The 27,775-nt window shown below is 31.2% G+C and overlaps 1 protein-coding gene across 1 annotated transcript; it reads left to right on the forward strand.

Moving 5' to 3' along the window:
• The first annotated feature begins 2,375 nt into the window (after positions 1 to 2,375).
• LOC132704208 (uncharacterized) lies at positions 2,376 to 27,711 on the forward strand. The gene is made up of 11 exons (XM_060674097.1): positions 2,376 to 2,476; positions 4,423 to 4,613; positions 5,619 to 5,750; positions 6,424 to 6,666; positions 7,344 to 7,526; positions 7,601 to 7,619; positions 23,782 to 23,847; positions 23,904 to 24,178; positions 24,928 to 25,090; positions 26,631 to 26,767; positions 26,847 to 27,711. The coding sequence occupies exons 1-11, from the start codon at positions 2,416 to 2,418 to the stop codon at positions 27,117 to 27,119; spliced, it is 1,743 nt and encodes a 580-aa protein (XP_060530080.1). The 5' UTR covers positions 2,376 to 2,415; the 3' UTR covers positions 27,120 to 27,711.
• Positions 27,712 to 27,775: the final 64 nt, after the last annotated feature.

A 27,775-nucleotide genomic window follows, 5' to 3' on the forward strand; every position in this document is an offset into this window, starting at 1 on the left:
ATTAATAAGGTATTTGACGTCAATTTTTATCGAATAACCCTGACGTTTCATATGCCGTACGTTGATCTTTCCTCGTCGTTCGTGTCGTTAAAATCTGGGCTATTCGCGTTTCCTAGTATAAACGTTTTTTTCTAAAGGAGCAAACGTTTTCGAATTTTTAAAAATGTCACACAGGAGATTATCACTAGTATATGTATTCGGATGTTTTTGAAGTCTATTTTGCTGATCTTGCTGCTGATTCAGAGCAATTATAGATAACGCAAGCTCTGAAGCGAAGATTACACCTTCATATTGGAAAAAACAAGAAATTATCATCTGGTTAACCTCCAGAAATATTGAATTTGAATGTAATTTGATAAAGAAGGCACAAGCGCACATATTTTATGATAATATCCAGATAACTAACAGACAACCGCTAACACTATTTTCTCTGATATAGACGACAGTTGTAGCTTGGTGTGAGTGCTTAATGGTGTATTGCGCTGCCAAGTTTCAAGCTCATGTATAGAATTCTACTAAACAAAACAGAGTTGTATAGAAGGTGTTTCCGTTAGCGAGATATGTAAGAGATATGACCAGAGAATGAAATTCAAATGGACAATCACTTGTTTTCCCTTCATGATTCGATGTTCGATTTCTTTTTCTATTCCTTCTTCTTTAAAGATTTTTGTTTCTAGGTAGGTATGTTCTCTACAGGCATCTATGGTTTCTTGGTGCTCCAATTCAATAGCATCGGTTTTGTGCTATTAACTTGATGATATTGATTTTTTGTTTTTATTACTGATAAGTGTAAGATAATCTTTCAACAATCTTCGCGTCATGAATTTTAAATCTTGATCATCTATGAAATGAACGAATCTTCTCGTTCATGATTTATATTTGTTAAAATGTGAGGGAAAGGCAACATCTGTGTCTCAAGCCTTCTGTAATTTCGAAGCTATCCCACAGAGAATTTCGAATCTTTTCACCATTTATATATCTGGTGAATAATTCTTTAAGGAATGTTTTTGTTTTTGGTTTCGTAGTACCATTTTTAAGTAGTCCATGTGCTTGGTATCGTTTTGGTGACTTAAGTATTTAACTAAGCATTTTTTTAGATCCTTCGTCACTTTCCTAGCGTAGTGTTGTTGCTAACTATCTGAATTGACTGAATGTTAATTTTGTTTGTGGTGTTTGTTCTAAGGATCTCGTGTCTCATATAAGCGAATCTACTGCTCTTGGTTTTTATTCCCATGTTTAAACTGAATTTGTAGCTCTTTGTACAAGATTTGTTGTTTGCTTGTTGTTTTTATTTCTTTGTTCTTCCAACGTTGTTGATCAGGAAAAGTTGATTTTTTTCGAACAAGACCTAAGTCGTAAGTAAGAGACATTACGAATCGAAACATCAGATATACATAAAGAATGACAATCTCTAAACTGGAGGTACTAGACGCCAAAATATTGTGAAATGCCAAAATTTGATTTGAATGTTTATTACTATATTCAAAATTGGTTATTGTTAAATTTATTTTTTATCCTACCACATCTCTTAAATATTTATAAAGGTAAGTCAGAAAACATACCTTGAACTTGAACAAATCCTTCAAAAACCAACATAGACGGTCTAAAAAAATGAAAAATCGTAGTAAATAAAAAATGTAATTCAATTTATCTAAATAATAGGGTAAAACTAATGCCCTCTAAGGGCAACATCAAATTCATAATTAATACATAGTAAAACCTAAAACTCATTATTGTTATTATTATAATATAATTAATGAAAAGATTTAGAATAAATTTATATATTGAACGGGGTGTTTTTCATGATCATGATATTTTGGTATTTAGTACCTCTGGTTTAAAGATTACTCATTTTTTTGAATCACCATGCATATATGGTTCGCAATGTCCCTTGCGAGAAACTTATAAAAAAAAATTTGACTTGTTTTCCAGAAATTCTTTCTTATTCTGAAAAAAATGCCCAATTATACAAAAATCTATATTTTTTCGGTAATCTTTCAACGCTTTCGTAGAAAAGACATTTTGTATCAAAAATACGTAAAAATATTGAAATTGACTCGAAATCGTCGTATGTCAAAATGTCTCAGATATGATTTGAATGGATTTTAAAATTAAAACTCGGTTCATTCGGTCGTTACCGCCGAATAAATTAAATCAATTTTGTAAATTGAAATCCCACGTTCTTACAACGACGTCGACGAGTAATACGAATTTCAACTTTACGGGAATTTAAATTCCAGTCGAAAAAACAGATCAAAGTTCGTCCTCGGATTCTTGAATACGATTGAACCCCATTGTAATCAAATTTTAATTTAATTCCAAAAATAATTTTACAACGGCCACTTCCAGTATTAGAAGTTACTGCGCAACGGGAAAGCATTTTTTTTCATTTCGTTTTTTTTGTGTTTAGTAAATATGGCGCTGGTGCTTAAACAACTGTATGAAGGCTATTTTTGGTTATTCAACGAGGTTGCTGGTACGTCTTTACCGAGAATTTGTTTCAATATCGATTAAAAGGTGGCAGCATGAAATGCACTACGTAAAAAAAAATTGTAGTGTGTTAATTTTTTTCAAATTTGTCCATTTCAGTTACCTTTTGTATTTTAAACACCCTGTATGGTAATTAGATGATGAAAACGTAATCTGGTAGATCTTTTTATGCATTATATTAATTTTTAGTAAAAAATGTCTCTCTCTTCTTAGTTCCCTAGTGGAAATGTAGTGGTTAATTCTGCGACGATATCATTGATTCAACTTTTCCAAGTTTCTGTATCTGGGGTCGTCCGAACCAACTCGTGAAATGTTCTGTGGCATCTGCTCAATTTGATCCATCCATCTCCTGGAATAACGCCCTCCTTATCTTTTCCCCTCTACTTTACCATGGATTATGAGCTTCTCCATCGCATCGTCACGTCTCATCACATAGTTAAAAAATTTTTGAGTTTTCTGCAGGGTGACCGCTGAAAATCGCTGGAAAATGCGAAGCTCATGGAGTATTTATACGCTCGACCTATATTCTGTCAATGCTGAAGGATGTATAATTGTCTAAATAAAATATTTTAAATAAACTTAGGTTTTGACATTTTTTTCTTTACTATAAAAATTGTTTTAAAAAAATTGAATGTTAGGTATGTCCTTGATCAAACATATTTTAGAAATTTAAAGAACTAAAATATTACATTACACTATTTTTAGAAGGCGTATAAAAAACTCAATTTCTAAAAGATTAAAAAGATAAAAAAAATTAAATGTAAAACATTGCAATTCTAAAAAGACAATTTGAAGAATGTAATTTAGTTGGGTGCTGTCAAACAGTTGTATTTTGTATTTATCAATTATCTTCTAATCAATCTCATTTTAAAAATTCTTTAGTTTGCTTACCAGTACATAAAATGCATATTTCTGTATTAGTGTAATTCACGATTATTGAATTTAAGCCTTTACTGTTAAACAATTAAACTATAAGATAATACATTTTTGAATTTGATTTTGTATTCAAACTAATTGAGTAATGTCCAATAATAAAAAATACCTTAAGAAGCAGCCCACAATTTTTTTATCTAATAAATTCAACTCAATTCCCTTCATTAAAAAAAATATATATATGCAGAACTTACCTTGGATTCGTCCCCTTAAACTTTTCACAATCGTTTTGAAATATATCTTATATATGCAAATTGTTTAAAAACGTAAACTTAAATCTTATAGAAAAAATTAAATCTATTACGGAAAATCTCTCTAGTGGCGATACAGGCACTCTGATTCAATCCTCTAAAGGCAGCATTGATGGTCAACCACTCCAAGTTTCACAAAATCCGTCCACTCATTTTGAGGGTATTAATATTCATGTTCGAAAATATTCGGACATCCGCGCCACTTTTCCTTAGTGTTTATATTTAAAACAATTGAATTTATTCCAGCTTTACAATGCATTCTAGACATTTAAAAATAACTTTCAGTTTTTGCTCTTAAGTCATAAGCTTTTTTACCCCAACTCTTTGTGCCAATTACTTTTTGAAATAGAGGCGAGTGCCCTTTTTAATTGGCCACTCGGTACCTAATAAAAAGACAAATGTCTCTATCTCGGAGACTGTGACAGAAAGGAACGTCACTTTACTACGTGAGATTCTTGTCCCACGGACCCCACATAGATTTGGGAGCAAGCGGATGTTTTGGTGATTTTACCGCATGGCTTGAATTTTGACGTTTGTCAATTCTAACGGTCATGTCAGTAAATGTATTCGTGTTGTTTTTCAAAAATGTACTCGTTTATTAAACACTTGCTCCGCTCGTGACTCAAATGCCGTTTACCGCACTTGTTGCGTAATATACGATTCTCATCATGCGCCTCATATATCAGCGCAAATTTCTACACCTTGCATATGCGATTTTGAAGTTTTTTTGCATTCAAATTCTTCCCAGATCAGAGGAGCAACGAGTACTTCTTGGGAGGATCACCTCTGGGTATACTGACCATAGTCGCCTTATGGTACCAGTTTGTTTTCAACTGGGGTCCGAAATTTATGGAAAAGAGGCCGCCGTACGACTTAAAAACCGCAATAATTGTGTTCAACGTTTTCCAAGTGATTGTTAACGGATATATCGTATTTGAAGTAAGTTCCGTTAATTAATATTATTTGCTCCAAAAGTAGTTTTGAATTTATTTGTTTATTAGTATTACTAGAATAGCCTATTTTTTATATTTGTTACACTACCAGAAACTTCAAAATCATAGGTACCAAAATTGTCTTTGCAAACGACTCAATGGACTGTGCAAGTCATAGTATGACTAAATGGAACATAAAATAAATCCTTGAAGAAACAAAACTATCGATATTACCCAACAATAATTTCAACAACAGACCAAGAAGATTGCATTTGACAGCATATTGAAGGGTTTTAAGCGAATGTACGTTTAATTTTTGAAGTGATATGCAGGGTGTTATCTAATTATTTGTCAATAGTTGACAAGATTATTTTTCGACTCCACTTTAAAAATTTATATGATACTGATATGATAATAGATAATGTTTTAAAAGCATTTGGTAAGACGATGGACTGCCGAGAAGATTCTCGCCCTGTTTGTTAGTTGCCAACATTTATATGAAACTACTTGAAAACCTAGCCCTGGCAAACGAAAAGACGAAGATGGCCGAAATAATTTCCGGAGAAATTGGTGAAACGGCACCACCTTGGGACTTCAATATACCTATTGTAAATCCACATCCTCAGGTTCTCATCTGATCACCACTACGTTACAACGTTACACATCGTTGAGCTCCGGTGGACATGGCTCTAATCTTATGAACGTATATTCATCTAAACAGAGTTCTGCGAGACTTGGAAGCTGGAAAAGACAAGTGGAAACTGCAGAAAAAGATAACTAACTTATGCTCAACATTCTCAAGGTCAAAGGTCAAAGAAAAAAAAATTTTAGCAAAGCTTCTTTGATTAAACATTGAACACGTATTAATATTGTTATTGGAAAAATCATCAACATCAGTTTCATCATTATCATCAAACAGTATTCGAATGGTATTAATATTAATTTTTGGATGCGTAACCATTGAAACCGTCGTCTGCATAAGTATAGTAAATATGACTGGATTTTTTTTCAGGGATTTAGATTAATAAAAACAATCGATTGGCGATGTGAACCGATCGACTACGATGACAACCCGAGAAGTAGATTTATATTGAATATGGTTTACCTTTACTTCTTAACCAAAGTAGCAGATCTTTTAGACACTGTGAGTATTAAAGTTAGATCAACTGACAGATTTCTTAAAATGATCTCATTATTTAGTAATGTGTTTCCGTAATTTACATAATTAAAAAGTAAGCTACTCAATTATATGACTTTTTTATTTGAACTGTATGCAAAATAATACACAAAATCAATCAATTTAACTTTATAATATATCCGAAAAAGGCCAGTGACTTTGGTGAGTTTAGAATTTAGAATCACAATAATATGTGCTAGTGGAAAATTTATACATAAATACATAGTTAATATTCTCAAAATCAATTCTACGTAGCTAGGCTACTGAAAACCAGTTAAAGTAATTAAAACGTAATCCTTATAAGATTTTTAATACTTTAAAGTCCTATAAACTTCAATATTAAAAAAGTATCTTAGCTTTACAAAACTCCAAAAGTCAGTCTACACAAAAATTATTGCAGCTTTTGTTATCTGTACCTCTGTGTATGTGCTGTTATAGCTACTAATTTATCTAATATATCTATAGTATATAGTATATCTAATTCAAAATTGGCAACCAAAATTCACCAGACCACTTAATTTTTGGTATTACCGTTTTTTTTTTTCAATAAAATTGACCCGACCTACTAATAAATCAAACGAACTATTGAAAATGTTTGGATCGTTCGCTATTAAAAAATAACTATTTTCGTTCGTTTCAGGTATTTTTTGTTTTAAAGAAAAACTCGAGGCAAGTCACTTTTCTGCACACGTACCATCACTCTGGGATGGCCCTCACGATTTGGCTGGGATTTAAATTCGTTGGCGGCGGCCATTCGGTCTTTTTGGGGTTCGTGAACGCGATCGTTCACACAGTCATGTATCTTTATTATCTCTTATCTGCATACGACGAAAAATACAAACACGTTTTGTGGATCAAGAAATTCGTCACTCAAATACAATTGGTAAGTACTGGCAGCTTAACGAATTATATTACATTGACATATTATACCAATATTTTGATAATCTAATAATAAAACAGCCGTATATATACATAACATCATTATAGTAGGAAAATGTTAAATTGACAATTATTTCGAAAACTATAAATATTTATTTATATTATTTATAAATTTAATCATAACAATAGACGACAACCTTGTTCAAATGTTCATACAAAATCGGATAAATTTGTGAAAATAGGGGATTCTATTTGAAAAATTGAGTTTTTAGGTTTTTTGTAATTTAATTTCTGTTCTTAATTATTGCTCATCCGGTAATAATTTACATTTAGTAATATCCACTCAATATTTGGCAGTACAGGAAAAATTGTTAATTATTATAGTGCCTCCAAACGACATTTTTGACATAAAATTCAAGATTTACCGAAAACGGTTAGACTTAGGACATTATACATGAAATATATTTACAACGATATACAAGGGGGGTCTATTCTGTATTTCCATTTAAGTTTTTTCTTGTCGTTCGTCGTTTTTGAGTTAAGACGGTAGGGAACCTTATTCCGGACAGCCTGATACTTTCGAGTTGTTGTTTATAAATCAATCGAATAATACGCTCATATAATCAGCGTAAGGCGTAGGGAAAAATTTCTTAAAAAGGAAAAATTAAAAATTCTTTTTAGATTCAGTTTATTTTCCTCCTGTTTATATACGGTCAGACGCTGTTCATGAAAGACTGCAAATTTCCAAAAATCGTCGCCTACTTCTTCGTTCCGCAAAACTTTTTCATGATTGCTTTGTTTGCGGATTTCTACTACAAGAGCTACATCCGACCACGAAGGACTTTTAAAGGCGAAAAATACAACTAACCCACACCTGTGGAGAGTACAAATCGATCAGTAAGTTGCATGTGTAAACCACCACCTAACTAAAATTTAAGAGTTCATGGGAAAAACAAGGTATTTCCACATAAATACGACGTAAAGAAGACTCGTTAATTTTAGTCTATTTTCAGCACTCTTATTTATTATGCCTGCTCCTAACTGATTTGCAACACTCATGCCACTACGATCACTTGTTACAAATGCATGTAATATTTTCGAGAAAAATAAAACCGCTACAGTAAGACTTTTTAATTTCTAAAGCGGCCCTTTTTAATTTATGATTTAAATGAACATACCTGGTTTTTTCCTGTACTCTTCAATTATAATGAACATTGTGTATTATACCGGGTGGCCCGTTTATTATGGGTTGCGATGAATTTCTCAACAACAAACAACAAATCAATCCTGACAATGGTTCACACCATCATCCTCTAATCATGAAAAAATATAATATTGCTGCTGTCAAAGATAGGAGAATCCAAAAAAACTAAAAACCAGAATAAGCAAACCCCTCATGGATAGTATCTCTGTAACAACACAACAGAAACTGCAAACGAACAATGGATCAGTTACATACCAATTTACCACAAGTTACAGAAAATGTATTAGGAGAGGATACAAAACCAACTAACAAAGAATAGAAGACTACCGAAATCTTTAACCGGAGAGAAACTAGAAGAAAGGAGAATAAAAATAAACAAAAACATGGTGAAATTGATTGCACCACAATTTGGAAAAACGAACAACTCATAGCTCTCTGTGCAATGTGAAGCATCTGCCAAACATAACGATTTCCACTTAATTTTTTAACTTAATTTAATCCTTGAGATGATGGAGCATCTGGGCCCCAATACTGGAATCAGAAATGTCATATGCGCTAAAAATATTTATCAACAACAAAACCCCAAGTCAAGACGCAGAAGTAGTGAAATTAGTTATTAATAAAACCATATGTGTGCGTTTTAACCGTATTTATGAGGCCGAAAAGAATCGCTAAGAAAACAAAGAACATCAGCATAATGGGTCGCTCATTAAAAGCGTTTTTGAAAGTAATTTACAAAATAATTTACTGCAGATGCGAACACAAATGACAAAACCGAATTCGACAATATAAAAATTAAGGGAGTGAATTCTCTGGGGGCTGCTTTAGGTACATATGTAGAGAAAATATACAAATAGCCTTCGAGAACGCCCGAAAGGAATGAAAATAGATGGCATATATTTATTTAGTTTTAAAATAACACTATATATAAATAATAAAAAGAAATATTATAAATATAAATAAAAAACGCTACTACTAGATTTTTATACCTGGTGATGCATTGCCGAGCAGACCATAGGAAATCCCATGAAATTTTTAGGTAGCCAAATTTTTTGAAGGAGTCGGTACGATTAACTTATGTGCCGAGTTTGAATAAATTTAAATAAGGCCATTTTTAGTAATTCAATTAAATATGATGGCAAAAACCGAAAATTTTTATAGTTTAGGTAATAAATCAAAGACCAGTAAAATACATTTTGACAATGACAACACGAAAATTCGTGACAGTAACAATATTTTTGATTGTGATCATTATAGGTTATTAGACTCGCTTTAACTAAGGCTAAAGGTGCGAAGGCGATAAAGAAAGAAGAATAGCATTGTGTTTTGAAATGAGGGAAAAAGCAAATAATGATAGGAATTTTTAAAAAAATATTTGTTTCACTGATAGAATGTACATTCACGCTCAAAAACGAACCAAATGTTCAAAACTGTCGGTATTGGTGCCAAGACAATGAATATCATTTTTTTCATTCTCGAAGGCAATATCCTCGACAACAAAAAATCATGGTGGGAATTTGCGGACATCATTTTTTTATTTTTAAGTTTTGTTCATATTTTTTACAGGTTCTGAGGTAAGGCGTCTTCTCTCAATAAACGGCCCACCCGGTACGTTGTGTGCCCAGCGTTGCAAAACGTTTCTAGTATTTTTTGCTGTTGATGATTATTGTTAAATTTATAAATCTATGAACTAATCAAAACATGTAAAGCCTACCGCTTCCAAGTCAATGTTTGACAAAAAATTCGTTTTTTTTATTATTCTACCAAAGACTTTGTTTTCAGCGCTTTTAATACTTACCATTCTTTGCAGCGATCTATGAGCAAAGTCTATTTATTTATTACTTTATCATTTAGCTTAATTTTTTCGAAATTTCCATTTTCTCCACTTTCGACAAGATGAAGACTAAAATCTATTAATTGCCGGAACCAGTTGTTTTGGTTTACGCCTACCCCGTAGTACTGTATACTCAGAGTTTACTCTTGTAGAGTAATAATAAAATGCTTTCGCTGTTTATTTTAAGTTACTTTTATATTGTACAGAGTTATGTTATTAAAAATAAGCAAATATTATTTGTTTTTATTAATACCTAATATTATATATATATATATATATATATATATATATATATATATATATATATATATATATATATATATATATATATATATATATATATATATATATATATATATATATATATATATATATATATATATATATAATTTATTTAAAATTATATGTAATATATATAAAAATCGTTTTTCAGGAATGAACTTCGAGAAAAGTAAAGTAATTTTAAAAATAACAATTATATTGTTTTCCTATTGCAAATTATTTATTTACTATATTCTACAGATTAGTATAAATATATTTATTAAACGAATTTGTATCTATTTATAACATAACATAACAAAAACTCTATGCCCTATAAGTATAAAAATAATTTTCAATAGTAAAACAAGGAAATTATTATTTTTGAATTTATTTTTAGTGATTTCTTGATCAATTGAGAGGAAAGGGTGACTGAATGACGAAAAAAGCAAGGATTTCATTTTTATTGAAGTTTAGTGGAAAATAACTTTTTAAAAAATACCTTTATAAAAAATTATTAATAAAGCTTTTTTGTTGAGAATTAAAATATTTTTTTTTCCTATATTGGGTTGTTTGTTACTTACACAATTCGGGGAAATACATTTTCCTACAAAAATATAATCAAATATTTTTACCTCAATTGTTTGGCTGTTTTGACACAATAATGAGATCAGAATAAAAGAAATTAAAAAAAAAACAAATGAATAAACCTCCCATCAATATTTGGGGTTCAAATTTTCACATTATTTTTTCTGTAATTGTGAATAATTTTATGGAATGACTTTTTCCACATAGTCTATTTGTCCTCTTCTCTACTTCATCTGCTGCTTGAACATATTTACGAAATTGCTGGTGCATCTACATACATGTCGAAAAGTCAACAAACAACTTTGACATAAACCGTCGAACCAAAATCGCACCGCAATCCCATTTCTCGCCAATTCATCAAAACGTTAGAAATATAAAAGTTACCAGTAAAATTTGTTTATTTGTGCTTACACTACCGTAGTATTTAATTAGAAATGATTCACCACAATGGACATAATATCGTTGTCGCATTTTGTATTGAAAATATTTCACATTTATCAATCTTGCTGGATTTTTATTTTTATTATCGATTTTGCATTTTGGTGGCTTGGGTAGCAGTGCTTCAGGGTTAACTCCTTCATATTAAGGAGGAAACAAGAGTAGTGATGGAAGAAAATGTGTTGGAACTTAGGCCACCTATAGTTTACAATTTATAGATCACAATTTCCCTGCTACGTTACATCTGTTTGACATCCCTTTGACCTATCGGAAATACCCATCTGAATACGTCAAAAGATTAATTGGCAGCTATTTTGTTTAGTTCTGAAATAAGGGGGCAAGACATACTTGACAATATTGCTTTTAAATTAAATCAAAAAGATTTATTTAAAAATACTGTAAGAACTTCGGATAATTATTAGATAAATATTTGAGAATTAAGGATCGAAATTAAAGATTACGTTCTCAAACTATATCGCTTTGGCCTTAAATCTCTACCAAAAGGTAATTGCAACCTTCATACCTAGTGGTAAAATTGTCAAAAATGTGTATGAATATTTGATAAGTAGAGGATTCATTAAAGAAGAGAATTTGAAAGGAGCCTGCCTATATGAAGGATTCGGGAAATTTTTTACAGTGAATTATTTAGTTAAAGAAAAAACGTAGATTTTGAAAAGAAAATGCTTATTGAAATAATTAATGATAATAACTATAATTCTGTATGTAATGATTAACTGCGTATTGATTTGAATAGAACCTTCAAACGATCTTTTTCGTACCGTGTTGTTTCGTATTTATCAATAGTACTTTTTGGTAGTGCCTCAGTCTCTCACTATAAATATTTTTTCTCTCTGAAATACAAATATGCGATCATTAAGTACAAAACATTGTAATATTCACATTTTATAATGCACTCTTTTTTTTATTGAGCAAATATATTTCCAATTATTATTATTGTTATTAAATACGCAAAATCACTGAAGATGCTTTACGTTCAAAAATGTATATTAATATTTCCTGCAAATAGTTATATTCTTTGTCGAGGAAGACAATTATAGTAAACTTTCGCATAGGTGAAGGGTTATGTTATTAGTCACGAATTAACAAAAGTCAATTTTTTCAAATTATATTTTTATTGACCAACATTCTTTAAAGACCGCAACGGGCATTTCATAAAATAAACGAGTAGAAAAACAGTTTTCCCTCAATCTAAAACAAATCAATTATGCAAATTTAGCAACTTAAATTTCCCGGCAATTTGGACACAATCAAATTCCCCAGAACTCGTCTCCCAAATTTGCCTATTAGCCTTGATTTTTAACCTAAGAAGAAGGTCATTACCCAAAAATTCTCCAAAATTGTGAATCTCTTATAATAATTTTAACTTGTAAAATATGGATTACTGTTAATTCCAAATTCAAGAGACAAAATATCAAAACCATCTCTTTCTGACATTGCAAGTAAGGTGTGATTCGGTTCTTTTGTGAAATAAATCTTTTAAAATCCAATTAAGGCAGAATAAAGACACAAAACTGAATTACAATGAACGAATTAATAAAAATAAAAACAATAGTAAAAATAAATTGTATAAATACCTTTAAATTAAGCAGCAAGTTTAGCAAAAGCATATTACAACTGGCGTTCTAAAAAACAAGCTATGTTATAACCAAAACAATAGTCAAAATAGATTGTATAAATACCTTTAAATTAAGCAGATGCTGGTAGAAGCCAGTTTAGAAAAATCATAATTCAGCTGGCGTCCAAAAAAAATTAGCCATTAAACCTTAAATTCTAATTAGTGCAACTGCAATTGCACGAAAATCGCAATTCGAAAAATTTATGAAAAATTAGTAAGGAAAGAGAGAGTTATGTTAGAAAAGAATATTAAACAGTAGAAATTCGTAGAAAATTAAAACGGATCCAAAAATAACATGAATCTTGCACTAAACCAGCACGGTACTATTTTATTTCAAAAAATTTACAACCCCCTTATACTAACTTTAACTCTTGAAATATTTGATACTTTTAATTCCAAATTCGAAATAAAAAATTTCCAATAAGAAGCAAAATACCTAACCTGAAAAGCAATATCTTGCAAGTAAGGCGTAGTTCTGTTCTTATGAGAAATTTTTTAAAATCAGATTAAGGAACAGTAAAGGTATAAAACTGAATAAAAATGAATGAATTAATAAAAACAAAAGCAGAAGTTAGCTGAAATAGACCGTCCTATATTACGAGGTTTAATTTTTGATCACCTTTATTTGCAGTAATCAATTTACACCTACACCGGGTGTCCTAAAATAACATTTCGAATAATTTAAGAATTTATGAAAATGAAAAAATAAGAAAATTTGTTCATATGAAACATGGGTCGGAAAATTCATTTTAATTTTTTAAATTGTCTATATATAATATGAGGTAATATTTAATATAATAATGTGATTCACTGAATGGCTTTAGAATTTAAAAGGTTTGACCTAGTGCAAAGCCGATGGTACTAGTATTTAAAAGAAAGCTCCTTGCAAGTTTTTATTATTATGTATTTATAAAAAAGTATAAAGAAGCAAGAGGCCTTAAAAATGTTGTATGGGGCCCACATTATAAATTTTGAGATGTTTACCTTTCAATTAATTTTGAAAAGTAAAATTATTTCACAACAAAAAAAAATGCAAACTAACATTAACTGTTTAGCATTCGCCATGCTTTATTATCTTTGTTATACCATTAGATAGATATATTTGGCGCTCTCTTTGGGAGTTTATTGTAAACTTTAATCGCGTTATGGCTAAGCAACGTGTGATTTGGGTTGGATTATGCTTGGTAACAGAGAACAGTTCCTCGAGGCGAGTAATAACAGAATGAATATCTGAACTGCGCTTAAAATTTCTTAAACAAGTACATTGACCTTTGGAGAGTGATTATTTCATTAATTAAAACTAAAACTAAACTGTTCATCTAAAGTCAGCCACCGTTGAAGGCTCTCAGAAATATAATGAAACTTACGAAGACGCTGAAGATTTTGTCTATTTGAAGTAATTCAGGCCAAACGATTAAAAAATCAGTCAAATTTAACTTCTTCGTTAGAGTAGAGAATCCGGAGTTTATAGAACGATTTTTGGATTAAAGGGGCCTTTAGAGCGAAGATTATTGTCAAAAAATACCCCTAAATTTTAAAGTAAAAGTGAAAGCAAAGTTTTTTAAAGAAACTTTCACAGGCTACTGTAAGATGTGTACTGTAAGATTTGTAAACAGCATAAAAGTATTTTATACAACGCGAAGATTAAAATCTGAATAAAAGGCACTTAATGAAGAGATTTATACATTAAGAGATTCAAAATTCAAAAAAAGTAATAAGATAACGATACCTAGCCCAGTAAATAAAAAAATATTGAAAAACAAATAGTTCGTTAGAAAAAAGATTAGAAATTAATAATTATTTAGGGGATGTCATTCGAAAAATAAATTATTTTTTCTTCGATTATTAATATTTTCAAAGGTATGGTTAAGGACCATCGATCATCTGATATGCGTGAATGGTCCAAGTGATTCTCAATCTCTGATTAAACAATACGTATGTTTTCAATCGAAACGGTTGCCCACTGAAAAAATGAAACTGACACACATAGGTTTTCGGCCCAATGCGGGTCACCGTGTCAAGACGAATTGAAAGAATCAAGTTCAAATCTTGACGTCACCTGCTACGAGAAGGTACGGCTTCCTCAGCAACAGTACGGGTATCAGAGACTGGTTATATATATATATATATATATATATATATATATATATATATATATATATATATATATATATATATATATATATATATATATATATATATATATATAATTTTTTAAGCTACTACGCTACAGATTAGCAAACTGTATTATGCGTTCATCAAAAAAATGAGAAAAAAAGCAATTGCGTTCGTTTAATTGCAAAATGCCAAACATCACATCGAGGTATTTTTTTTGGGTAATTTGGGTACATTTTCCGTTTTTGTATTAATAAAACTAATTATATATATTACGTGCATAACTTATAAAGTGTTAGTTCGCGATCGGGAATTAGTTCTATTAATCAGATGTGATGCGTAATTTTACATTTTTTCAAAAATTCGGTAAGACTGCTTGCTCTGTTTAATACATTGATTTTATCAATTTCACATTTGATGAAAATGAATGTGGAAATTAGTTATTTGTAATCGTTTTGGAAAAAATAACAGTTTTTAACACATTTCTAAGTAAAAACAAATTTGCTATATCTTAATTTATTTATTATTGCCAATGTTAACATTCATGGGATAGAAAGTACAGATTATACAGATTCGGCTCCTTCTATTCGAGTTTTGGTTTGTTATAATTTTCTACTCCCTTCCGTACAATACATAATTATACATCGACCTAGCGTTCGGGCACCGTCATTTTACTGCGTAAGTTTATTGTCTCTTGGAGATCTCATCCTACGTATCCGAGCCCCTTCGAACATTTCCGGAATATTACCGTACGGGTTGGAGCCACCAGATTATTTGGATTTGGATTATTTCGAATCCGTGGTATTTTGTAGAAGAGAGTACAAAAATATAATTTCTTCAAAATATTAAGTTAACCTTATTTAATATTTAATACTTCCTAAAAAGTAAAGAGAATGTTTTCTAAATCAGGAGGCCCTAGCTAATATTACCTACACGTGCTTGGCCTTTCCATACGAATTGGAGCTCCACGTATTTTTCCTTGTAAATATTTATCTGATTATATATATATATATATATATATATATATATATATATATATATATATATATATATATATATATATATATATATATATATATATATATATATATATATATATTGCAGCGCGTAGATCATTTTCATTGCAAGAACCATAAATGAAATTTATTTCAGTATATCCTCTTTGCCCAAAAGACCTTTTATTTGAATAAGAATGTATATCAATATTAGGTTAGACCACACGCACACTATTAAACAGATAAAGAAATATATGTGTACGGATGATTTATTCTTTAGTTATAGTTAAGTCTAGAAAGTTTAAAGAATTTTTATGTTCCGTCTAGTAAATTTTATGCGATCATGTAACGAATTACTTTGATCCACAAAGGTATATAGTTGTCTCTCAGTTACAGCGAAACTAGCAGAAAGCAGATAGATGTTGATATTAGTAAATAAGGACAAAGAAAAAGGTCAATAAATTGCCTGGCAGTACTTCCGCGAAACTATCAACATTTAAATACATATTTTGTTAGTATCGACAAAGGAAACTGATGAACCGACATAAAAGAGGTGCCCGGCAACCATACGCGTCAAAAAGAAAGGTACCTACCACCAACCTAGTAACACACAAATTCCTTCCTGGTTCGCAGTCATCGAATATCAAGTACCATTATTTCGAGTCGACGTCTTCTGGTCGCTGCTGGTACCGCTCAGTCGTCGCTGTATATTTCGCGGTTTATTTTGCGCAAAGAAAGATTATTGGTGCGTCGACAAATTAGTGGTTGCGAATTTGGAGTCTCGCGAATTTCTTAAGGTAATGTTCGTTTTATTATTCGCTACGTTCGCACAAACCGTTAAAAAAAAGAGTTTTCACTAAATTACTGATAAACTAAGTTACATATTTTTGTTAAATAGTTTTGGTTAGTTAGGGTGCTTCAAAAATCAATACCATGATTTTAAAAGCATATTTATCAGCAAAATTAAAAGTTTATTTTTTTACTAACAATTAAAAAATAAACAAAATTTTTTAAATATCCAAACAAACTATAAAACTTTGATATTAAACTTTCTCTGTCTCTGCTACATTTCTTGAGAGTATTAAACTTCTGGATTCCTAATGCGTTGTTTTTTGTTGAGTCGAACTAGTTAACGTTTCGCCAATCATCCTGTTGATAGTTTCAGTCAAACTATGAAGAAGCCAACAAGATGACTGACGAAACGTTGGCTAGTTCGACTCAAAAAAAAACGACCCAAGAGGAATCCAGAAGTTTTATAAAGTAAATAACAAGGGTACTGTTAAGTAAGTAAGTCTTGAGTGGAAAAACTTATGACTAAAACGACAAAGAGGAAATGCTGGAAATTTTATTTTCTAGGAGGCCATAATTGGATTTTTCAAACTATAAATCCCGTTTTCTCAGAAATGATCTGCGTAACTCGGAGATAAATTCGATTCTTTCTCGTTAAATGGTATTTGCTCTATCCGTAATGGGATAGTGGGAGGACATTTTGTCAAACTTGGCGTTGAAAAGGGCTCTGTTCAGACTATCAACATTTTCCTAAGCATTTTAGATTACATTGCTTGTGTCGCCATTAGAGATAATAATATAATTCAAAATTTAAAAGACCTTATTATACAGGGCGTTCTATTTCAAATCAGACAGTTGTTACTTGCCCACGACAATACAAACGCCATGTTTGTATATAAATATTATATTTTAAAAGTAGAAGTGAATCTAAACAGCCATAATTTATTGTATTCTGAGATAGGGTATAATTTCATATAATAATAATTCCATTCCATAATAAACCGATCAGCGGTGTAATGAAAAATGAACAAGAAAAAAATTATGACGAAAGAGTTTTATTTTTGATTACTGATTTTAAAAAGGTATTAAATCGTCAAAAAACCAGTAGCGTAGTATGATTTAACCTCATATTAGCTATTAGATCACTTTCTCGGGCGATACTGAAGTTAGTTTAATTATATAAAAACCTCTAAGTCAACGAATACGCATGCCGAGCTTTACACAGCACTTATTCTTGATTCATAAATTTGCCCGTTAAAATCGTTGCGAGGAATTGCGAAACACCCTGTATTAGTCCGATTAACCGCAATTGCGCATAATTAATAATAAAATAAAGTCGATTGTTTCCGGTTGAACATGTAGCCGAAGAAATTGTTAAAAATATCACATCACAATTACGAGAATGAAATTTTAAACGCTTGAGCCGCGGCCCGATTACAAAACAAAAACAGACGTAGTTTTCCAGCGTTAAATCATATTAAATTAAATAATAATTATTAAAATAATAATAAAATAATAACAGTTGACAGGCCTTGGCTAGCACTGGTTATATTTTTAACTTGACACATTTTTGGTATTTCATGTTTCAAAACAAATGCGAAAAGCTTAATGGGCTGATTTATTGTTTAAAATAGAGGGTAGTTTGTTATATATAAATGAGGTCAAGACTCAACCATTAGGTACGATACAAATATGGCGGAAAAATGATAATTTCAATTTTCATGTTAAAAACCAAAACAGATATAACAATAAAATATTTTGAAAGTATTATATAATTATTATAAAAACACACACATTCTGTAGGAGACTGAATTAGACTACCCCTATCGATCTTTTTAACTAAAAGTACGGAAAACTTATGGAATGAAAAATGTATTACTTTTATTTTATGTTTTATTTCGAAACTTTTGTCTTCTACAATTTTTTCATGATAGTCAACATTCCAAATAAACAAATAAAATCTAAAGTAATAAAAAATTTAGTAGATAAAATAAGTGTAGTCTGCTGCTGTCACTTCTTAAGGCGTTTCTTATTATTGTTTTATTTGACATTGCTCGGTTAATTTGACTACAAAACTCTACTAATTTTGATTAAAATTAAAATTATAATCTAATCATTAACTTTAAATTTTTGGGATTAAATGATTAATTACACCACACTAGCCCCATACATGATATCAAAAAACTAAGAAATCCATGTTATTACGGATTCAATGATGCGTAGGCTTAACGGATGTGTTATATCGTAAACATTGTATTTTGCCTTATGTATCTTCCTTATTTGTAGTGTTTTAATGTTACATTGTTTAAATAAAATGTTTTTGCAATTAACTCATGAAATGTTTATTAATAAATAATTTTTAAAATACAATTGTTTATAAGATGTTTTTACAAAATACTACTATTTGAGAGAAACTAACAAAATAGTTTTTCTAAAATCATTTCTTATTTGACCAGTAATGCTTTACATTTTATTTTTTTATTTGGAAACTGAAAGTTTTACGAAAAAAATGCAGAGACAAAGTTTCTAATAAACACTTCTATTGAAATTTATTTTGGGTCGGTTGTAGATGCATCGAACTTGCTAGCTTAAGCTGTCATTGAAGAGTATCGGTCGACAGTTAAATATCTGTTAACAATTCTGATAAATTTGTTATTCGTCAATGGCCATCATTTACTTTTGCGAGACCGAGGAATAATACAAACGTAATAAAGGAAACGAAAAATAAAATTTATTGAATTTGGTTGAAACGTCAAAAACGTGGCGATCCTTGAAGACATAAGCTTAGCGCGGATGTTTACAGGGAACAAATATTCATACACCAATAATTAACCGATGTAAACACGTGGGCCAAATTAACGCATAACAAAACATTGTTTAAGTGTAATGTTAAGTGTTTGCTGAATGTATTTGGAGTCAAACACACGCGTTGGGAAAATGATAAGAGAAAAGCAAAAAATAAACAAGTTCAGATATTTATATGTTTAAAATGTTTCTTGCTTTTGTTGTTATCGACTTTTTTATAGTACATTATGCAACAAGTGCAGTAAACGGCATTTGACTCACAAGTTTATTTGACACGCGCGATTCGAGTATTTAATAAACGAGTGACTTAAAAATTTACCGAACATGTTGCATACTATACTTTTTCTACGACCGTTAGTTTTTGGATTATTTTCGCAAAACACGAATACATTCACTGACATGACTGTCAGAATTGACAAACGTCAAAATTCAAAGCGTGGGAAATATCTCCGAAAACATCCGATTGCTCCCAAACCCGTGCGGTTAAATCCTGGAAATGTCCGAAGTGGTTCAGATTCGTGAGAAACGAAACTGACATGGTAAAGCGACGCTCCCCGCACGCTAGATCGGTGCGTAATTAGGTATTTTGCAGACGGGAGTAGAAAAAAATATAACAATATGATTTCAATAATAATAATTTTTGAATAATTTTACCTGGAAATAAGCTCTAATTTTCTATATAAATATATGTCGAGAAACTCCGCTAAGTCGGCCACATGCCTTATAAGGATGGACCCGAAATTGGTTTTATTAATATTTTTGGAGCAGGTTCAGAGAAAGTTTGGAAATTTTAGCATTTTTGTAATTTTGATATTTTGAACCTTATGTTAAAATTATAAATGTCAAAATTTTGGTCAGCGGCGGTACAGGTAACAATAAATGTAATAACTTTTTTGTGGATTGAGATTTACACTTTTTTCTTATTAAATCGCAAAATTTGTGTCCTCTTACAAGAAAACGGTATCTTGATTGATATAGGTAGGATGGTCTGTTTTCGAGGAAAATGGATTTCAAAAATATTTGGGTTCTCACTACTATAAAAATGGCCGTTGTGAGTATTAAAAGCTAGATATTTTGAAAATGTTGACCTTACAATTTGGTCCAAAATATCTTGATGCTTGAGAATCCACTGGCAAAATTGTAAAAGATTTGCAAAGTCTTGGGGTCTTAAATTCTGTACTTTTAGATAATGGTAAGAATGTAGAACATGCATAACGACAACACTTTTTGTTTTAATAATAATTTATAGAAAAATGTTTTCCTCAATTCTGCTTGGCTCTCCCTTAAAATCAGTATCCCATAGACCTTCCTTGCCCCTAAGAATATCTGCTAATTCTGTTTCCGAAAAACGCTCCATGCTTATAAAAAACCAAGTTAAAAAAAACTTCAGAGATAATGGAACACATAAAACCATAAATGTCAAACTGACGACAAAATAACAATCTTATCAATTTTGTTTCAACGCCTACTTTTCAATTTTTGAAATCAGGACACAAATTTTCCGATTTTATAAGAAAAATGTCTAAAAGTCAACCCACAAAAAGGTTATTACAGTTTTAGTTGCCTGTATCCCTCAAAAATTACGCCACAGATCAAAATTTGACATTTATGATTTTCAAATCAGCATGCCAAAATTACTAAAACATTAAAATTTCAAAACTTTCTCTCAACCTGTTTCGGGAATAGTAATTAAATATAATCACTAAAAAACAATGAAAATCGTTCAGGATCATTCCTTTTAGGGACTCTCTGGCTCCGTTAGGGTAGGCTTCTCGACATATATTTATTTAGAAAACTAGGGCATATTTTGGACGTAGAATGTGCTTATAATTTGACCTACTAATTTCGGTACACCCTGTATGCAATTTTATTAAGAGCACGATTGAATGTAATAGGATCTTGAGACACCACCATGCTTTGCGTTTTAATCGCTCTTTTTCTCCTCTCGTTTTGAATTTATTAAGAAAATTGTCTTCATTTTCCGCTAGAAGCACAGAATGTTGATTATAAGGGGTAATGTAGGTATCTGCTATTGATTATACTGTTTATAATTTTGGTTGTGTATGTTGACACCAACAAAAATTTGATTGGATTCGATATGCAAAAAACAAAAATACCTAATACTTAACATAATACTGTACTATCAATATGAAATGTCTTCCTACACAATTAGTAAAATGTGTGTCAGTTAATCTGCGTCTTCTTTTTACTTGAAATCATAATGCAATCGGACGCGGGCGCTAAGTTGTACAGATGAAATCCTTAATTACATTGTTTCTGGGTCAAACGGCACTTGCTTTGGAGGAAGCCATCGTAAAAATCATTTTAAAGAACAAGACATGTTCCGTTAGTCGATTTGTAGAAAGCATCGCCGTTAGGCATTGGTAGTCAAATTCGAAATTTTGCCACAGTTCGTTTATGTCGAAATTAAAAATTTCAAACAAAATTAATTTTATTATTACAAGACAGTGCAAAAGTTATAATTAGTTTACAGCTGATTACAAGAGCAAAAATCCGAACCAAAAAAAAATACAGAAACAAAAACAACATTCTCATCACTTCCTTCCTCCCTTCTTGATACGTTCCTTTACATAAATAAAACTATATGTATTTTCTTAAGCGATTCTTAAAACGATTTAAACTTAACTGGAAAATATCACAATTGCCATTGTGTTGACAAAAAACGTCATTATAACGTTTTACACAACGAGAATTTTTTAGGTAATTTCGAATTCAGGACTCTTTTCTGTTATAAAAATTCGTCAATCTTTTTTTTGCAATACTGCAATAAAACACAGAAAACTAACACAGAACGGCGACTTAACTTTGTCATTCATTAGGTTATATACAAAACAGATAAAGTCTGTTCATAGATATAAGAAAGTGACTGACTGATACCAATTAAGGAAAGACGTGGGCAAGCTGTAAGAATGAAATATGACCGAAAAGGTCCGCACTTTGCTTAGAATTTAATTATTTGGGGTTTTGTTAGAAAAGATACTAATCAATATTTATCTATTTATGCATATATTTATTTTTTCATCTAAAATAAAATTACAAATTATTTTTATTACCTACTTAAATTACTTAAAATTATTCACATAATATATCAGAATCACTATCGCTATCATCAGCTGTTCTAATTATTATTTGTTCTATATTATTTGCAATATATATATATATATATATATATATATATATATATATATATATATATATATATATATATATATATATATATATATATATATATATATATATATATTGATGTATGGCAGGACAGCGATCGATCTTCGTTGGGTCTCGTCCTGCACTCTCTGCTGCGGCTGTTGTTGTTTACTGATTGCCTTGCTGATGGTGCGCCTTTGGTATCCGTTTTGTCGAAGACAGGTACTAATTTTCTTCAGTTCTTTATCTCTGTTCCTCTCGTTTGTGAGCCTGAAGGACCGAGCAATTAATGTATTTGCCACTGCCTGTATCTGTGATGGGTGGTGATGAGATTTAGCGTTCAGATATCTATTAGTGTGTGTTGGTTTTCTATAGACAGTGTGTTCCAAGTGTCCATCTTCGGTCCTTGGGATGTGCACATCTAAAAAGGGCAGGCTGTTATCCTCTTCAAGTTCTATTGTAAATTGAATCCTTGGGTGAATGGAATTCAGATGATCTAGGAATTTCAAAAGCTCCTCCTTGCCAAAAGGCCATACAACAAATACGTCATCAACGTATCTTGTCCATAGTTTTGGCTTCAGATTTGCCTTCTCTATTGCTTTCTTTTCGAAGTAAATCATGAAGAGGTTGGCAATCACAGGTGAGAGAGATGATCCCATTGCTGCTCCATCTATTTGTCGGTAAATTACAATAGAACTTGGGTCACTTTCTTATATCTATGAATAGACCATATAAGCAAAACTTGGCGACTATTGAGATTCATAAGTTTATAGAATATTAAATTGAAATGATAAATAAGTAACGTCGTGATCTGTTGAACCTATTAATTTACTGCTCTGATAAATTCTAGCGTCATATTTAGCCTAATTACACAGAAGAAACTTTGATTTAATATTGGTGAAGCCCTTACCCATTCTTAGTAAAAATTCATTGATCTTTGTGTAATTGTAATTGTATTTATTGTATTGTATAACATGTTTTACTGATTCTTTCTTAATGATATTGCAACCATCAGTAGTAAAAAATCTATTCATATCTTCGTGTATCCCACTATAATCTCGAGTAGACTTAAATTCTTTTTTTTTTGAATCGTCTGCGTATACAGAGTTTTCTGAGGAATCTTGAGGGACTCCACTTGGAACTCCGATGGGCAATTTAGAACAATATTCACTCAATTCACAAAATTAGTGATCTGTCGCAATTATGTGCCTCTCTATGATTTTTAATAATATGTGTCTTAGATCCTTTTGTTCAGTTGTATTTTGTTAACAAAAGTATTTCCTTTGCAGAACAGATGGCGTCTCTAATGCACTCGGTAGTGGACAATTACCATGAACTTCTAGAAATTAAAAACGGTTCGTATAGTATACGAATGAATACTGTAGAGGAAATTCAATACCGCTTATTCCAGATCCGTTGGTGAATTCGTGGCTTTTCATGCAATCGCCGGCGCCAGTCGTCACCATACTAGTCGCCTACCTCTATTTCGTATTAATATTAGGACCTAAGTTGATGAAAAATAGAAAGGCTTGGGATTTGAAACGCGCCATGGTGGTATACAACGCGTACCAAGTGCTCTTCAGTGTGTGGTTGTGTAGCCACGCTTTGCACGTAAAAAATGCTATTCCTCACCTACTAAATCACACTTGCAAAAACCCTTCGCCTAACAAGGAATTTCAACAGGCCGTAAGTCTTGATTTTTTTGATGAAACTGAGATGACTTGAATTGTTCTGGTTGATGATGATGGGGGAAATGTGGATCATTTACATTAAGTTTTGTAATTTTGTTAACTTATTTCTCAATTTCTCAAATGAAATGTCTCGAGGAATCCAAATAATATAGAACGTGTTCTATTTAAAATAAGAGAGAGATGAACGAAACATCCTGGAAATATGAAAAATTAAAATATCTAGATGAAACTATGCAACTTTTGTAATCGAGTTTTTTTCTTATCGTTCGTAATTTGAGTGGAGGGGTAAGGAAATTTATTTTGGACACCCTGTAACAAGGAGTAATTTATATTATAATAAATGCAAATTCGGCGTCTTGAAATTCGAGCCGCTTAATATAGGCCAAACGTGCAATTTTTCTATACCATGAAGAGGACGGACGCACTCGAAGTTTGATCGGAAACGACGGAACTTTTGAATTTTAAAATTTTACAATTTCAAAATTCTAACCGGTTATTTCAACCAATGAAGACAAACAAAATTGTATGAGTGTAAAATAGATAAATTTATTGCACAAAATTGAAAAAGAATTCAAGCTTGTCTGACCATTTCCAAAAGATACACATTATTTTCCAAAAAAGTTTAAAATAAAAAAAAGAAAAATTGTTTGCCTAATTTTTGTAACTACACATAATATTACTTGATTAACAAAAGAAATCTCTTATAGCGAATTATTAAGTTTTACTAATTTCTCCTTTTTGTAGCTAGCTAGAGGAGCTTGGTGGTATTTCTTCTCAAAGATTGTGGAACTTCTGGACACGGTCTTCTTTGTTCTGAGAAAGAAACAGTCTCAAGTGACATTTCTGCACGTGTATCATCATGCAATTACTATGTTCTTTTCATGGGCGTATTTAAAGTTTTTGCCTGGTAAGTACGAAATTTAAAAATAATTGCCAGCGTTGTCTCTTGGCCGCTTTAGCTATAAATGTTTTCTCCCTAAATCTTTTTGACAATTACTTTTGGAGATATGTTATGTAATATATTTCATAATTCTAAATTATAAAAATAAAGCAGGAGCGATTTGATTGACGGTTGTATTTCTGTAAGATAGTTTTCTTGCTGGCAACCGATATGCAGGGTTACCCACCACATTCGCCTTGGTTTTTAAAAGAGTTGGGGAAATACTTTTATCACAGTATTATGTGGGCCCATATTTCTAAATTATTTTGAAATATTCAGGGTAACCCAAAAAAATGGTAGATCTTAGACCTATATTATGTTGATGGAACAGCCTGTATGTTTTATATCTTTGGTTGCTATAGACTAAATAAAGGTAAGTTACTGTTATATTTGCTAAACCTGAAGATTTTTGAGAAATTTTGAGAAATTAAAAAATATACTCCGTAATTTAAAAATTGTTTACATCCTGCAACATGAAACGAGCTGCTCATAATAAAATTTACTGTTTAGCTGAAAGATTAAAGTTAACTACCATATAAAAGTTTTCCTCAAAGTTTGAGAACACATTTTATTAAAAAACTTCTTAAAGTTAAATGGAACATCCCGTATTTACTGGTCTGTATTGACGCAGTATTAGATTCTCATTAAAACGATTAGGGTAAACGATTAGGGTTACCTACTCCCCTGCTTTTTATTATTTTTTCAATAACAGTAGGGTTTGACCTAAATAGCGTAAATTCTTATTTTGAAAAAAAAATTGACGGTGACATTTCTTGTTAATCAAACCATTATCATTGTTTAAAGTCATTATCATTGCAAAATATTGTTACACCATATTTAGCTATAATGCGAACCTACCTTCAGGAAGAACGAATTGATATGATTTTGGTAAACGGTGAGTGCCAAGAAAACTGTTTATTAGCGTCAAAAGTAACGCCCAAATGTATCGAAACAGACTTCATCCTAACAAGCGTTTAGAGGAAAAGTTGTTACAGGTTGTCCATAGCACAAGTAGTGGTGTCTTATAAAAAGTCAGAATGACAAAAACCGGTTACCGGAAATGAGGAAAATGAATATTATAGTGATTTAGTTGTAATACAACTTTTATCTAGAGTTAACTTTAACCTTTCAGAAGTTAGCTTTTTTATGAGTAGCTTGATACAGGGTGTAAACAATTTTAAAATTACAACGTTGGTACTTTTTAATTTTTCAAAATTTTCCAAAAACCGCAGATTGTGATATAGGAAATGTAATGTCTCTAGTAATTAAGGATATAAAAAATAAAGTGATACGCCCTTTTTTTGGATACCTGTATATTTCAAAACATTTTGCATTTCATGGGCCCACAAAATCCTGTAGACACGCTGTATTTAATATATTATGGGCAGGAAATGTGAATATAATTGAAAAACATTGAACGCATTAACAAAAAGGGCCAATTCAACAAATAGTTTTCAATCCAAAATGGCGTTGGATGCACGAGATAAACTTAGTTTATTTGTTGCAGGAGAACAGGGCGTTGTAATAGGTTTCCTAAACTCATTGGTTCACGTCGTTATGTACTTTTACTACTTCCTAGCTGCCCTGGGACCCAATTATCAAAAATACCTTTGGTGGAAAAAATACATGACTTGGATCCAGTTGGTAAGGCGATTTTCTGAAAAATAAATTAAGACTTGGCCTGAAAAACAAAAATAACTGGTGCTACTACTAACCTTTTCAGACGCAATTCTGCATCATGTTGGCCTACTTGACGTTCATCATTGCTATGGATTGCAAGCTGCCTAGAGCATTGACATTTTTCTTTTTGACGAACGTGGTCATTTTTCTGTACCTGTTTACCGATTTCTACAGAAAAGCGTATCGGAAACCGAACCCACAACAATCGAATTCTGGAACAAGTGTTTCGCAAATAATGGAGAACGCGGAAGGGGCATCCTGTAGCGGAACGGCGTCCTATAAAGCGACAGATGCGTCGAAAGTCAAATTTAGCTAAGACAACATGTATGACACGCTTTAAACTCTGCCAGGTTGTAAAATACTGTACATAAAGTAACGCTGTTTAAACATTTGTAGTTAGCGTTGTAATTATGACATGTGATTCGCGCAAAAGTGAAATTAAAAGTTAAGCAGATAGTTTTGTTCGATGAACATAATTTTTACACATTGTTGCTAGGATTTATATGCAAGTACATTATCCGACAGATAACTTTAGTTTTCGTTCATATATTTCATTACCAGAGGATTTTTTGACTCCCCACCCCCTTGAGATGTATACAATTAACTTCAGCTTCCCAATTACGTCTCTCGTAAAAAACGACACTGGAGCCGAAAAATCTATCCCTTTCGATTCTATCAAGCCCGGCGAAAAAGGAGAAAAAAATAAACACACATTATTTTATATAGTGTTTGTTCATGTATTTTTATTATAACCTAATTATAAATTTCATTTTAGAAAATGAGGATGTTCCAATTTTTTCAACTGTTTTACACATAAAACTACTACCGGTAATAGAGGAACTTATAAAGCAGCTATGAGAAATGTTTTGAGAGTGACCATTTAAATATAACATGCGCAAGTTAAAATCTCGCTTTAAATTAATGACCTTGCTTTCAACCATATTGGTAGCTCTTTGAAAGATCTTCAATAAG

Source organism: Cylas formicarius, unplaced genomic scaffold (assembly GCF_029955315.1).
Source record: "Cylas formicarius isolate icCylForm1 unplaced genomic scaffold, icCylForm1.1 PGA_scaffold_6__28_contigs__length_40554024, whole genome shotgun sequence".
Classification (NCBI taxonomy): domain Eukaryota; kingdom Metazoa; phylum Arthropoda; class Insecta; order Coleoptera; family Brentidae; genus Cylas; species Cylas formicarius.

Excerpts from the sequence above, each read along its gene's own strand:
- LOC132704208 (XM_060674097.1), top strand. The coding sequence starts at position 2,416 with ATGGCGCTGGTGCTTAAACAACTGTATGAAGGCTATTTTTGGTTATTC. Across the intron at positions 4,614-5,618 it reads ACGGATATATCGTATTTGAA|GGATTTAGATTAATAAAAAC; the intron begins GTAAGTTCCGTT and ends ATTTTTTTTCAG. Across the intron at positions 5,751-6,423 it reads TAGCAGATCTTTTAGACACT|GTATTTTTTGTTTTAAAGAA; the intron begins GTGAGTATTAAA and ends CGTTCGTTTCAG.